Source organism: Teleopsis dalmanni, chromosome 2 (assembly GCF_002237135.1).
Source record: "Teleopsis dalmanni isolate 2A chromosome 2, ASM223713v2, whole genome shotgun sequence".
Lineage (NCBI taxonomy): Eukaryota > Metazoa > Arthropoda > Insecta > Diptera > Diopsidae > Teleopsis > Teleopsis dalmanni.
The window spans coordinates 189,937,565-189,953,360 of record NC_051847.1 but is presented as its reverse complement, the minus strand read 5'-3'; the positions used below and the strand labels follow the sequence as shown (position 1 = coordinate 189,953,360).

General features: G+C 27.3%; 1 protein-coding gene across 1 annotated transcript; it reads left to right on the top strand.

Annotated features, from left to right (window-relative positions):
- Positions 1-13,991, top strand: LOC119676416. Its single transcript, XM_038087656.1, has 42 exons — positions 1-28; positions 365-754; positions 813-1,105; positions 1,183-1,315; positions 1,385-1,468; positions 1,559-1,642; positions 1,702-2,915; positions 2,964-3,096; positions 3,160-3,243; positions 3,302-3,385; positions 3,446-3,529; positions 3,590-3,673; positions 3,731-3,814; positions 3,871-3,954; positions 4,027-4,110; positions 4,171-4,254; positions 4,311-4,394; positions 4,453-4,536; positions 4,593-4,676; positions 4,735-4,816; positions 4,880-4,889; positions 7,276-7,369; positions 9,207-9,471; positions 9,529-10,504; positions 10,554-10,686; positions 10,746-10,829; positions 10,893-10,976; positions 11,033-11,116; positions 11,176-11,259; positions 11,316-11,399; positions 11,455-11,538; positions 11,613-11,696; positions 11,759-11,842; positions 11,899-11,982; positions 12,041-12,124; positions 12,184-12,267; positions 12,692-12,775; positions 12,832-12,915; positions 12,975-13,058; positions 13,118-13,199; positions 13,269-13,561; positions 13,729-13,991. The coding sequence occupies exons 2-41, from the start codon at positions 479-481 to the stop codon at positions 13,289-13,291; spliced, it is 5,982 nt and encodes a 1,993-aa protein (XP_037943584.1). The 5' UTR covers positions 1-28; positions 365-478; the 3' UTR covers positions 13,292-13,561; positions 13,729-13,991.
- Positions 13,992-15,796: the final 1,805 nt, after the last annotated feature.

The following is a 15,796-nucleotide window of genomic DNA, read 5'->3' as shown; positions in this document are numbered from 1 at the left end:
AGAGTTTAAGATTTATTTATGTTATGAGGTAAAAATTTTTTCGTTATATAAATAAACAGCAGAAATTATAAATATATTTAACTTATCAATATTGATACAGAATTTTTTATATTCTATTTAAGTTCCACTTTTCAATGTAATTAAAGTAAGAAAAGGCGATATTTGTATTAAATTTCAAAATAAATATATATAAATTATATCGGTAGTGCATTAAGCAATATCTATAAATATAAAAGAAGATAATGTCTTTTCACATGATAAATTGTATATGTGAATAGTATAGTTTTATGTTAGAATAGTTTTATGTTATGAAAAAGTTTTCTGTAATTATGAGTTGGCATTCAAATTCTTATTATATTTGCAGCTGCTGCTCACTACTGACTGTTTTACTATATTATTACAACGAGTTTTATACCGAGTGTTAAAACAAAGTATTAGCCGCTAAACTAATTACGTTGAAATTGTCAGTGACGGGTGCATGCCTAATGCATTTCCACCTAAACAAACATACTTGGTACAAGTGGAAAGTAGACCAGTACAGCTAATATTAATGAAAATGAATCATGATGATCTACAAAACATTCCCGTTAAGATCGAAGGGTGTCCTATTGTAGCATCAGAATCAACTGTCATCAATACCGATAGTTACCTATTGGAAGAATCAACTTTAAGCGATGATGAAAAGCAAGAAGGTGACGATTGTATTCAAAAACACATCTGTGGTAAATGTCACAAATCGTTTAGACGATATAGTGTAAGTACTCATGCTTAAATTATTTTATAGTTTTTTAATCTTTTTTTCATTCTAATAGGAGTTTAAAAAACATTCCGCATTTTGTCAGTTCGATAGTGATTACCACTTACGAAAAGCAGATATGATGAAGAATACTGAAAAAATTGAGAGGGAAGCAATTAATATGGAGTCTACTTCCTGTTCATCGAACACATATGAAACAATCAGTTGTGAGGTGTGTAAACAAATGTTTTCTCGTTTAGATAGTTTACAAGAACATTTAAAGCGTCATCTGGACACACAATTAACTAAAACAGAAGAAAATATGTGCCCCATTTGTAAAAATTGTTTTTCCAATTTATCAATTTTGAAGTAAGTTTCAAAAATTATTGCTAAACTTGAAATAATATATTTGATTTTTTCAAATTACTTTGTTAAAAATGACGCAGAAAGCATAAACTTAAACATAGAGGAAATCGTCCTTTTGCTTGCGACTTTTGCGATAGAAAATTTCCTGTATTAAGTCTATTGATAAAACATCGTCGTTCTCATACTGGCGAAAAACCATACACATGCGCTGAAGTAACTATTTTAATTATGTTTATTTTGGATATATTAGATATATTAAGTATTTGAAGTTATCTTTTACAGCGCAACCAAAGTTTTTCTGCTAAGGGATTACTCAACCGTCATATGAAGCTACATACTAGTGAAAAACCATACACTTGCGCTGAAGTAAATACCAAGATTATATTGACTTGATAATAAATAAATCAAGAAAAATTTTATTTTTAATTTATTTTTAAATCAAATTTTTTTTTGTAGTGTAATCAATGTTTTACTTCTGAAGACATGCTCAAACAGCATACGAAACGACATACTGATGAAAAACCCTACATATGCACTGAAGTAAATATTCTAACTATATTCATCAAAGATTTAATTTTATAAGTATATATTTGGTATAGTGTGATCAATGTTTCGCTATTAAGGATTCGGTCAATCTTCATATTGAACTTCATACCATCAGAACGCCTCACGTTTGCAATGAAAGTGGAATAAGTTTTGACACCACCCGACTACATATTCAACATCCATTTGACTGTAATCAATGTAAAGAAAAACTCAAATCCAGTAAGCAAGACGTTGTTCCAGAACGGCAATTGATAACAGATGAAGGATCTGAAACAACTACAAAGCAATTGGTATTCGAAAACGAAGTATGTAGTACAGTAGAAAATCAGAGTATAAAAATAGAACCCAAAACTAGTATCTCCAAAGGTCTACGTGATGTCAATATAAGCAATCGACCATTGGTTGAAGCGGACACTACTGTACAACAATTAAATGAAAATGAAGAACCTGAAAGAACCACCGAGCAATTGTTATTAAACAACGAATTATACACTATTATAACACTAGAAAATGAGAATATTAAACTGAAACAAAAAACTATTATCCCTGAAGGTGTAATTGAGTCTACCAATGAAGATCAAACACTTGTTAAAAGTGGATTTGTTGTAGAAGAAGAAGTAGAAGTAAAAGATAATATAACTGAAATAGTTACAGAGCAGCTGTTAGAAAATCATGAATCATGCAGTGTTATTACACACAAAACTAAGAGTATCAATATAGAAACTAGAAATGCTATTCCTGAAACTGGTATTTCTTTAAATAGCATAACATACGATATACCTTCAATTGATAATAATTTAGCAAAGCAAGTTAAAAAAGATGAACCACATCAAATATCTAGACAGCAACTATTAAAAAATGCAGAGTTCACTGTTACAACGCTAGAAAATAAGAGAATAAAATTGGAGTTAGAAACTGCTATTCCAGAAACTGTAGTTGGCACGGTTGCTAAAGAACAATCTATTAAAGTTGAAGCAGCTGAAACAAATTCAGAAGAATTATTACTAGAAAACGAATTATACAGTGTTATAACACTAGAAAGTGAGAACATAAAAATCGAGCCGAACGCTACTGTTTTAGAAAGTTTGACTGATGTTGTTACAGACGATCGAACATCCATTGCAGATGAGATTTTATTGTTACAATTCACAGAAGAAGAAGAATTTGAAAATAATTCAAAACAAGTTAAAAATTCCTCTTGCTTGTTGAAACAACACATTAAAGAACATAAAAGTGGTGATAATATTAATAAATCTGCAATTTTAAAGTAAGTAGTTTAATAAATATTTTAAAATTACTTTTTAAAATTCTTTAGAAAGCGTAAAAGTATACAGAAAGGAGAGGGTCCTTTTACTTGTAACTTTTGTAAGAAGAAATTTCCGGTGTTGAGTGTATTGGAAAACCACCGTCGTTCTCACACTGGTGAAAAACCCTATTCCTGTGCTGAAGTAAGTATTGCCATTCTTTAAATTTAAGATTATATATATAAAATGACTTTTTTTGTTTTATAGTGTAAACAATGTTTTGCTCATAAGCAAGCACTCAATCATCACATGACTCGACATACTGGTGAAAAACCCTATTCATGCACAACTGTAATTTTTACATTTAATTTTATTTAACTTTAAAGATATTTAGTATATATTTTTTAAGTGCAATAAAAGTTTTGCTGTTAAGGAGTCACTCAAGCGTCATTTGAGGATACATACTGGCGAAAAACCCTTTGCATGCAGTGAAGTAAATATTGAAATTTTTCCAAATAGTACTAAATCTGATGTATACCATACATTTTTATAGTGCAATCAATGTTTCGCTATCAAAGAGGCACTTAATCTTCATATGAGGCGACATACAGGCGAAAAACCCTTCACATGCACAGAAGTAGTGATTTTAATAGTTTTGATTCAAAAATAAAGATATTAAGAATGAATTTGTTTTCAGTGTAATCAATGCTTTTCTCGTAAGCAAGCACTCAGTGCTCATATGATGCGACATACTGGTGAAAGGCCATACATGTGTACTGAGGTAAAAAACGAAATATTAACGTTAAAGAATAACTATAATAACAATATATTTTTATAGTGTAAACATTGTTTTGCTCGTAAACAAGGACTCGAACTTCATATGAAACGACATTCTGGTGAAAAACCCTTTTTATGCACTGAAGTAAAGTCTACAAATATTTTAATATCAAAATAAAGTAAAAAATATATTATTTATAGTGTAGTCAATGTTTTGCTACTAAGGAATCACTAAATCGTCATATGAAGCTGCATACTGGTGAAAAACCCTTTACGTGTCCTGAAGTAATTATTACAATTATTTTCACTTCAAAATAAATATAAAAATATATATATATGAATAACTAATTTTTTTAGTGTAATCGAAGGTTTGTGTTCAAGCTTGCCCTCAAACGTCACATGAGGCGACATACGGGTGAAAAACCGCACACATGTACTGAAGTAATTAGCAAAATCGTTTCTATTTACAATAAATTATAATAAATATAAATTTTTTTATAGTGTAATAAAAGCTTTGGTGTTAAACAAGAACTCAAACGTCATATGAGGCAGCATACAGGCGAAAAACCATACAAATGCACTATGGTAAATATTACAATTATTTTTATTTAATATTAGCTGTAAATTTGTATTCTTTATAGTGTGATCAAAGTTTTAATATTAAGGACTCTCTGAATCGTCATATAAATCGTCATACTGGAGTTAAACCCCACACATGTTCTGAAGTAAATATTACAAATGTATTATTTTAAGACGAAATATAAAAAGTATATTATCTTTTAGTGTAATAAAAGTTTTACAGTTAAGGAATCACTAAATCGTCATATAAAACTGCATTCTGGTGAAAAGCCTTACTCTTGCACTGAAGTAAATATTGTTATTTATATGCATTATTAAATACAATAATGAAATCATTGTTATAGTGTAATAATAGTTTTGCTGTTAAGCAGGCGCTTAAACGTCATATGAGACAACATACTGGTGAAAAGCCCTATAAATGTACTGAAGTAAATATTGTAATTATTTTGATTTGAAATTATATATACGAAGTCTATATTTTTATAGTGCAATGAAAGTTTTAATGTTAATGACTCTCTTAAGCGTCATATGAGGCGTCATGCTAAAGAAATTCTACGAATACAACAAAGTAAGTATTGCAATTATTTTTATTTAAGAATAAATATAATATAATAAGTATATATTTTTATAGTGCAATCAAAACTTTTTTCTTAAGAGTTAAATCAGTTGTCGTACAATACAACACATTGGCAAAAGTTTGTAATTAATATGGATAAAGTATTTTGTTACTACTGTACTTTGTTATCATAGCAAAACTCATCTACGTTCAATTTTCTGTGGACCATATAAAGAAATATTCAAAACATTCAAATGTGAAGTACACGTTGCTATTATCATTTTACACCAGTTTGGTTTTACAAACTAAAGCAGCAGAAATCTGGTATAGATTTCATTTTATTGGAAGCGTAAAAACGAAGCCCAGTATGAATCACAGATTTAAGTGCAACAGCGGAGGAACTGAACATTTATAGAAGTTCTTATTAACGAATTATTCTAAAAGAATATAAAGTTTTAGAATTTCAAAGAGTAAATCCAAAACATTGGTAGTATAATGGTTTATTGACATGGCATGGTTGTTTTCTATAGAAAAATTGTTTTACTTATGTATGGATAAAACGTAGCCAACGCTTCGGGAATTTTAATTTTAAAATTCATCTTCATCTTAAGCTTTAAATAACTGATCAGTTTTTTTGTCAGATTCCGACGACGTTAAGCATTTTATGCATACTACGTTGTTAATGTAGTTAAGAATCAAGAAAAAGTTTACGGAAGTTATTTAAATATAAATATAAATATAAGTTAAATATAAGTTTAATTTAAATTATTTTTAAGCTAATGTTGTCATAAACACAAAATATGAAATAAAACAAGATAAAGGAAAATCAAAATTTTTAGTTTAAAGATATAGATATGTGACAGAGAATGCGATTCATTTAAAACAGTAATTTGTTATATATCTAAAGTTGAGGATATATACCAAATCTTAAACGTTGCTCTATTATTAGGTATAAAATTTAAAATCTTTGGGGTCATTTTCTTACCTACCTAACAGAGTTGTCATCTTACAAAATTAGGGATTTGCTCAAGTTTATTAATTTGACCGGTTGGTGTAGTACACAAGAATAACCTTTAGTCTGCGTGTCAACAACGCTAACCGTTGTGTCACAACCTTCCATTATAAAATCTTAAGTAGGCTTTAAACATAAAGCTAGCACTACAGCCTAAACTTACAGTTTCTCGGTAACTTGGTATTCGGTAAGGCCATAAAATGACAAACGTCTAAACATCCATTTTTAATGTTTTCAGGGTAAATGTAAAATGAAACTGTTAAGTTGATTTGATTTTTGACAAAATCAAATTGAGTTTAGCATGATCGGATGAATTTCCGAATTCACATAACAATTAATTATATTTCTAGCTAACATTGTGTTAAAATATTTTTAAATAATAACAATTTTTAAATAATATACATACATGTATTATAACACCTAAAGAAAACAAAGCTTTAATAAATTTCTTGTCGATAATAAAATTTCATTTAACATGAATCAATAAGGTTTGCTATACAATATCTAATATACATTCAAGGCAGATTATAATACAACTTTTCGTTTAATCTGAAATGGCATAAATTATTTAATCTATTCACACAGCATAATTAAATATAATTTTATTCAATTGGCTTGTACAAGTAGCTTCATTGTAAAATTATACGAACTTTAGTCAAGGAAATTTATTAAAGTTGATTTAGTGTTTACATTATCGTTTCGGGTTTTTATTTTGACAATTGTTACATATTTTAATATATTAATGAGTAATCAGCTGGAAACATTATTATGAAAACCTGTGTTGTAATTATAAACCAATTCGATTTTGGTAATGGCATGAATTATTTAATGTATTCACACAGCATAATTAAATATAATTTTATTCGATTCGCTTCTTCAAGTCTTTTCGTTGCAAATTTATGATTAAATTGTAATTTGTAATAAATTGACTTTTGTGCGCATAAATTACAACCCTGGGCTGGTTGACCGAACTCCAATTTTTTTTTTTTAATTACATTATTTCTTTGACACATTTTAAAAGCACAACAAATATGAAGTCAATAAAGTTTTTAGTTTTAGTCTATGATTTTGTGAACCAATTAAACTTTGTACAAATTGTATATAATTCTCCAACTTATTTGTATCATTCATAATACAAATTGCTTGTAATAATTTTTTATATATGAGAAATTAACATAAATATATTATTTGATATTTTAATGAAAACGCATATTGTATGGATAATTGTAGAGTTTAAATTAGAAAATGTGCAATTAACTTTGACCTCCAAAATTACAGAGTAAATTCATTTTTTATTATTCACTATAAAAAATTATTTTGTTTGTTAAAATAGGTAAGTGCTAAAATTGGTATATTTTTATTCTTCTAAATTTTAATTTCCTAAAATCCTAATTTTTAGGTGTGAAGAAATAATCTGAATGTGCCACTTGTATAGTGGTTACCGCTCGTAAAATACAAGGATGAATGATATGGAAAAAATTGAAAAGGACACTATTAGTATTGAGAATGAAGATATTTGTTTTTGCTGCGGTGAAAGTCATGACATATTTCATGTAAGTTTTTCATAGTCTCTTAATGCCAACAATAAATAGTATTAATTGAATGAAAGAAGATTATTTGTGAATAATGAGTAACATTTGCAGTATATTTAATTAATAACACGACCAGGATAAGAGATTGAATACTTTAGTAATCGAATAATATATGGTAACTCCAAGGCCTTCTATTAGTATATTCATATATCGTTTAAGTTTAATAGTTTAATAGTTAGTTAAAAGTGTTGATCTCATTTAGAAATTAAATTGGTAGTATTTTACATAAAGAAGACCAAGACTCACACTGGACTGTAGTGCCAAATAAGTAGAAAATTATTTTATATGTTCGTCCTTCTAGTCTGTTGTGCCTGAAAATTTATTTAGAAATATAATTGTTTATTATTTAGAACTCAATTTGTAAACAAATTCCAGTATAAATAGCCCCTTTACTTGTTTACGCGAACCGTAGACATAATACTCCACTTTAAGGAAAAATTCAAATGAATTTCGTGTAATCGATAATATTTTTATAAATAATTAGTATATAAAATAAAAATAAAATATTTGAAATATCAAGTTTTTTATTTAAGTCTCACAAAAGCCTTTTAAAACATAAATAAGTTTTTACATTATTATACATTTTCAATTTCATTCATGTTTCATAATTTACTTTTACTACATATTTACAAAATGACGTATTAATGTACATATACACCCAACTCTTTTTTTACACGGTTTCTTTTTACACGGATTTGAAGTTACACGGTTGAAAAAAAAAATTTTTTTGTAAAAAATTTTTAATCTAGTACGGTCTCAAAATCACTGTCTTATTTGACACTTGGCATTTTTTTTACACGGATTTCTGAGAAACGTATCTACCGTGTAAAAAAAGAGTTGGGTGTATATTATCATATATATTTATAAAGATTACGATTACAACAGCATCTAAATGAGACAGCCAAACATCTGTCTAATACATCTGGCCTGCTGATGAGACTTAAATGGACTAGCCTTCAGATCTACCCCTGAATTAGTACTCTAATAATAATTTTGATTACTACTCTACTAGCACTAAGTCTTTGACAACTTGACAATTCTAAAACGTATTCTGAAATATAACAAAACTGCTTGATAGTTCTTTGTCATAGTGAACTAGTCGTAGTCAAATGAAACTTGTATTTATATTATTGTACGTATTGTGTTTAAAATAATAAAAAAAATATATATATATTCATCAATTGAATACAACCATTAATCTTGATTTGATGTATATGAAATGATGTTAAATCCTTTTATTAGTCAAATGGACCCCGATTTGACAATATAATCCTTACATAATTAGAACTATACAATTTTTTTGTGTTTCTGTTTTTATATTTTACTAATAATATTATATAGAGATTATAGTGTTAATTTCAGTTTTTGAGCAGAGAATGTATTTATAATATAATACCAAATTAGAATCCAACTATATAGTCGTACATATATACATGCATGAGCACATAAATTAAACCGTTGTTAAATCTTTTTATAATTGATGTAGTAGGAACACGATAAAAAATATTTTCTAGTATATCCCCCCTTTGTTCTTATTATACTCTTTTTATTATAAATAATTGAATGGATTGCAGAAACATTCCCAAAAAATATTTTCTATTATAACCCCGTCTTTTTGGCACAAACCTGTTTAAGCTTCTAAGGCTAAAGTTCTTAAGCAGATTATATTATGAGATCACAGATGAAACTCTTATACGAGACTAAATATGGAAAGGTTTTCAGTTTTTTTAATAGATTTCGTTAGCAAAATTTTTTAATATAAAAATATTTCTTATATCATATTATTTCTCTTTTTAAGATGGGTGAAATAAATTGTTCGGATTGTTCAAAATCATTTAAAACACAAATCGGCTACGAGCGACATATTTTTATAACACATTCAGAATCCAATGAATTTTCTTGTTCTATATGTAATGCAAAATTGCGCACATCTGATTTGATGAGGTTGCATGAAGAAGAACACAAAAATCGTGGAAGATTATATGATTACAAAATGAGCGGCAAGGATTTTAATTGTAAATTTGAATTTGAATTCCATCAAAAGTCTACTTCCTGTTTGCTAAGTACAACTGACATCATCAGTAGTAGTAATGTGTGTAATAAAATATTTTTTCCTACAGATGATAAATCGTTAATTAAAGATGATACTACTGATATAAAATTTAAAGAAAATGAAGTATTAGAGATAACTACAGAGCAATCGTTATTAAATAATGAACTGTGTACTTCAGTAGAAAATGAGAATATAAAAATAGAACCCAAAAATAGTATTTCTGAAAGTCTGTTGGACGTTAATAAAAACAACAAAATGTCGGTTGAAGATGGCACATCTTTACAACAATTGAATGATAATGAAGTACCTACAACAACCACAGAGCAATTGTTATTAAACAACGAATTATACACTATTATAACACTAGAAAATAAGAATATTCAAATGGAACAAAAAACTATTATCCCAGAAGGTATTATTGATGCTACTAATGAAGACAGAAAGCCTCTTGGTGAGGGAGTAGTTTCACAACAAATTCTCAAAAATGAAATATATGATGCTATTAAACAAGAAACTGATAGTAATAATATAGCAGCGGAAACACCTGCTCCTGAATGTTTAGTTAATGACATAACACATGTTCGAACATCAATTGATAATAATTTAGTTAAACAATTTATAAAAGATGAACCACATGAAAATTTCACTGATCAACTATTAAGAAATGTGGAGTATACTGTAGATATACTAGAAAATAAAAGAATAAAATTAGAGTCGGTAACTAATGTTATTGAAGCCGTAGTAGGTACGGTAACAGACGATCAAATGTCATTGAACGATAGCGTTGATATACAACAATCTATCAAAGTTGAAGCTGATGAAACAAATACAGAAGAATTATACAGTGTTATAACACTGGAAAATGAGAGTATAAAAGTGGAGCCGAATACTACAGTTCTAGAAAGTTTGAATGGTGTTGTTACAGACGATCGAACTTCAATCAGAGATGAGGTTTTAATGTCACAAATCACACAAAACGAAGAGAAGCAGCACACAGAGCAACATAAAAGTGGTGACAAGGTTCAGGCATCCACAATTTTAAAGTAGGTAGTTTAACAAATATTTTAAAATTACTTTTCAAAGATTATGTAGAAATCGTGAAAGTACCCATAAAGATGAGAGCCCTTTTACTTGCGACTATTGTGGTGAGAAATTTTCAGTATTGAGTATTTTAGAAGATCATCGTCGTACACACACTGGCGAAAAACGTTACACCTGTACTGAAGTAAGTAATACGATTATTTAAATTTCAGATTATTTATAATGAGTTTTTCTGTTTTATAGTGCAAACAATGTTTTGTTCATAAGCAAGCACTTAACAATCACATGACGCGACATACTGGTGAAAAACCTTATTTATGCACAACAGTAATTTTTATATTTGATTTCATTTGAATTTAATGATACATAATATATATATTTTTTGTTCAGTGTAATAAGAGGTTTCCTGCTAAGAAATCACTCATACGTCATTTGAAACTACATACTGGTGAAAAACCGTTTGCTTGCAGTGAAGTAAATATTGCAATAATTTTCATATGATACTTAATCTAATGTGCATGTTTTTCTAGTGCAATCAAAGTTTTGCAACTAAGGGGACACTTAATCTCCATATGAGAAGACATACAGGTGAAAAACCCTTCACATGCGCTGAAGTAATTCTTTCAACAATTTTCATTAAAACAATGTTAAACAGGATATTTTTTTTTTCTAGTGTAACCAAAGTTTTTCTCGAAATCAAGCACTCACTGCTCATATGATGCGACATACTGGTAAAAAACCATATATGTGCACAGAGGTAAAAAACTAAATTATTTTGATTAATGAAAAAACACAAGTATATATGTTTTATAGTGTAATCATTGTTTTGTTCGTAAGCAAGGACTCGATCTCCATATGAAGCGACATGCTGGAGAAAAACCCTTTATATGCACTGAAGTAAATCCTAGAAATATTTATATATAAGAACAAATTTAGAATATATTTTTTATAGTGTAATCAAGGTTTTGCTGTTAAGGATTCACTCAATCGTCATATGAAGTTACATACTGGTGAAAAACCCTTCAGATGCACTGAAGTAAATATTACAATACAATACAATTATATACACTACAAAACAAACATAATTTTATATACAAATAATTTTTATAGTGCAATAAAAGCTTTGCGTGCAAGCGTGCTCTTAAATATCATACAAGGCGGCATACTGGTGAAAAACCCTTCACATGTGCTGATGTAAGTAAAGAAATAAATTCTATTTGTAATAAAAATATAATATAAATTTATATTATTTATAGTGCAATAAAAGTTTTGCTGTTAAACAAGAACTCAAACGTCATATGAGGCAGCATACTGGCGAAAAACCTTACAAATGCACTGAAGTAAATACTACTACTATTTTAATTTAATATTAAATGTAAATATATATTATTTATAGTGTGATCAAAGCTTTAATATTAAGGACTCTTTGAACCGTCATATGAATCGTCATACTGGAGAAAAACCGCACATATGCGCCAAAGTAAATTTTGCAATTATATTAATTGAAAACTAAATATAAAAAGTATATTATCTTTTAGTGTAATAAAAGCTTTGCAGTTAAGGAATCACTAAATCGTCATATGAAACTACATTCTGGTGAAAAACCCTATTCGTGTCCTCAAGTAAATATTGTTGTTACTTTTACCCATTATTGAATATAAAAATAATGTAATTGTTATAGTGTAATAATAGTTTTGCTGTTAAGGAAGCTCTCAAGCGGCATATAAGGCGACATGCTGGTGAAAAACCTTTCTCATGCATTAAAGTAAATACAGCAATTACTGTAATATAAGATTTTTTATGATATGTTAAGTACAAGTGGCAGTATATAATTGTGCAATTTTTATATAAAATTATATATGCCACTTCATTGTTTTAAGCTCACCTACTGTTAATCATGTGTTCGTTGATTTAAAAACAGTTTTTATTGTTTTTGTAAGTGTATTTAAGCGGTTCTTTTCTAAATAAAATTTGAAGTTTTTTGTTCTTCAGCGCAAGTTGTTGGTTATGTCTTCCTTTTTAATGAAGACATCAAAAAAGCTTGGACTCGTTGGCAATTAAATATAAAAAAGAACTATATAAAAAAATACACATATAAAAACTAAAAGAAGCTGTTTTGATTAAAAAGTTTATATAAACTTTGAAATAAAAGAAGTAAAATAAATATATTTACCATTTATTTTTAATAGTGCAACAAAGGTCTTGCAAGTAAACAGGAGCTCGATATTCATTTAAGACGGCATATTGCTGACAAACCCTTCTCATGCAATGAAGTATATATTTGAATTATTTTCATTTAAGATTAAATATAAGTATATATTTTTAATAGTGTAATCAACATTTCTATACTAAGAGCTCACTCAATCGTCATATGAAACTTCATTCTGGTGAAAAACCCTACACATGCTTGGAAGTAAACATTACTATTATTTTCATTAAATATTTGATATAAGAATTATTTATTCTTTATAGTGCAATAAAAGTTTTGCTGCTAAGCATGGACTAAAGTATCACATGAAACTACATAGTGGTGAGAAGGCTTATAAATGCACTGAAGTAAATATTGTAATTATTTTCATTTAAGATTAATTGTAAAAAATAAAAATATTTTTTAGTGCGAAAAGAGTTTTTATGTTAATGACTCGCTTAAGCGTCATATGAAGCTACATACTCAAGATACTCTACAAATACAACAAAGTAAGTTTTGTAATTATTTTTACTTAAGAGATTAAATATAATATAATAAACATATATTTTTTTTTATAGTGCAATCAAAACTTGCTTCTTAAGAGTTCAATCAGTTGTCGTGTGAAGCAACGCGTTGGTAAAAAGTGTGTAATTAATATGGATTAAGTATTTTGAAATTACTGGACTTTGTTATCATAGCAGTGTCTGTGGACAACGTAAAAAAAGCATCAAAATTAATATAAAGCACATAATGCTATTTAGATTGATAGCATTTTACACTAGTTTGGTTTAACAAACTAAAGCAGCATACCAGATTTCGTTTTACTGGAAGCGTAAAAATGAAGCCTAAGAACACAGTTTCAAATGCAATGGTACATATGCCACAACGAAGAAACTAAGAATTTATTACATCTCATCCATCCCCAATCCATTTTCATTTCGAATTGATCCCCTCACCTCTCCACTACCATTACATATTTAGATCCTTACTCATGTGTATATATCTTTGTAATTCGTTTCATGTTATCTGTTTTTTTAGAACCTTGCGGGCTACAACAACAATTTATGGTAATATGGAAGTTTATATAAACGAATTAAAACATACAAGGTTTTAGTATTTCAAGGAGGAAATTCAAAACACTGGAAGTACTACAGATCTGCACGGCATGTTTCTTTTTTTATAGTCTAAGTGTCTTGCTTATGTGTGAAACAAAATGTAGCTAATGATTTCTGAATATTGATTTTAAATTCGCCTATAAGCAAATTTTTTAAATTAAAAATATGGATGAGCTATACAAAAAATTCAAGTGTGATTTATTATTTGTATGAAGTTAAAGAAAATAAAACAATGATTAAATTATTATTAAAAAACGTTTACAGAATTAAAGGTTTCGGTGAAAAATCAATTGTATATATTAAAGACTAAAAAACAGATTTTCTTAATTTAGTTAGGTAATTTCTTTTTTAATTACAATATTATTTACTTTTACTTCTTTGTTTTTGTTATGGTAATATATTTAGAACTGTAGCCTTATATATATTAATTGAATTTATTATAAGTTATATAAAGATCGTAAAAATTATAGTATTAAAATTATCCTTTTCTTTAGAAAAATTATTTAAATAAAAATAATCAATGTAATAATAAGTAATAAATAATATATTCTGTTTTAATCTTAATAGTAATTTTTGTTTAGTAGGCTATTACACTACAATTGTTTAAGGTTTTTTCTTGTAATTTATTGTTTATAACTTAAAAAGTAAAATCAACTAAATGTTTAAATCTTATGCTTTCTAAAACCTTAGAAACCAGAAATTTCTATAATTTCATTTTAACATATTTTTCACAATTTTAATCATTTAAAACACTTCGAAATAATAACATATTATATATTGTTTATTTAAAATATGTTTTTTAAACTATTTAATAATATTTCATAATAAACCAATGAAAATTGATGCATAATAATAATATGTAAATAATACTTTATTAGTTTACATTTTATAACACTTTATTAGTTTTGAAATAGAAAATTTTATCATACATTTTATTAATTAAAATGCAAAAATCATTTTTTTAATAAAAAAATTATTTTTAACAAATTTTATTAATTTGTTTATTTTTATACAAACTAAATTTGCAAACTATAGTGGAAAATTCATTTTTTAAATAAAAAAAATATTTTAAACAAATTTTATTAATCTATTTTTTTTTACAAACTATAATTAATAGTTTTATTAGGAATTTATTCTTTACCAATTCAACTTACCTAATCTAATTTGGACCAATATCCACACTACGATATTCTTAAATTTCAGTTATTCAGTTGAAGTGGTCGATGAGTTTTAATCATTTCTAAACAAACTTCGCGAGATATATTTTCAATTATCAAAATATATATTTTAATTAACAATAAATCTTTATTTGAATAAAATTTAATAAATATTAAATTAAATATTTCGGATCTTTTAAATTATTATTTTTTTGCTCTTCAAATCGTAAATCAAAAACTGAGGTCTTTAAGGTATATTTTTCTCATTATAGTTATATAAAAGGCAATTAGCTACAACGAATGTATCACTAAATTTGTAAATCTCATCCCTTATGGTTTTATTTTAAGATATATGTGTATTTGTGCATTCAATATAAATAATAAAATTTTAAATAAATAGCTCTTCTTTTTAGCATCGTATTCCAGCATTTCAATATCAAAATCATCTCTCTCTATCATAATCTGTATGTTAATATATTTTTGTTTTTGTTAATTAAAGAGTTTTTCTAACTCGGCATCAAGATGTTATCGACTGATCTCGTTTTCATGGACGAGATCCAAATATCTTTCTTAGTATTTTACTTTCAAAGGTTTGTCAATAGTTTTATTGCGTTATCCTAAAGGGGACTGTGGTGCAGAAATTGTGCATGAATCACAAGTCGAATAGGATGAAGTGTGAGGAATATAATAGGAAGTGAACGAAGAAATTTATAAAAGGAAATGGGTGAGGTAGAGCCTAATTGAAATTAGTCTGGCTTAAGAAGAGCAAATGGTGTTCAATTCGTCTACTTGAAGTATGTTATTATTATTATTTCCCTACTATTTATTAGAAGC

Bases quoted from the DNA above. Each gene is read 5' to 3' on its own strand.
- LOC119676416 (XM_038087656.1), top strand. From the start codon at position 479: ATGCCTAATGCATTTCCACCTAAACAAACATACTTGGTACAAGTGGAA. The intron at 1,643-1,701 runs GTAAATATTCTA...TATTTGGTATAG, and splicing joins AACCCTACATATGCACTGAA to TGTGATCAATGTTTCGCTAT. The intron at 4,111-4,170 runs GTAATTAGCAAA...ATTTTTTTATAG, and splicing joins AACCGCACACATGTACTGAA to TGTAATAAAAGCTTTGGTGT.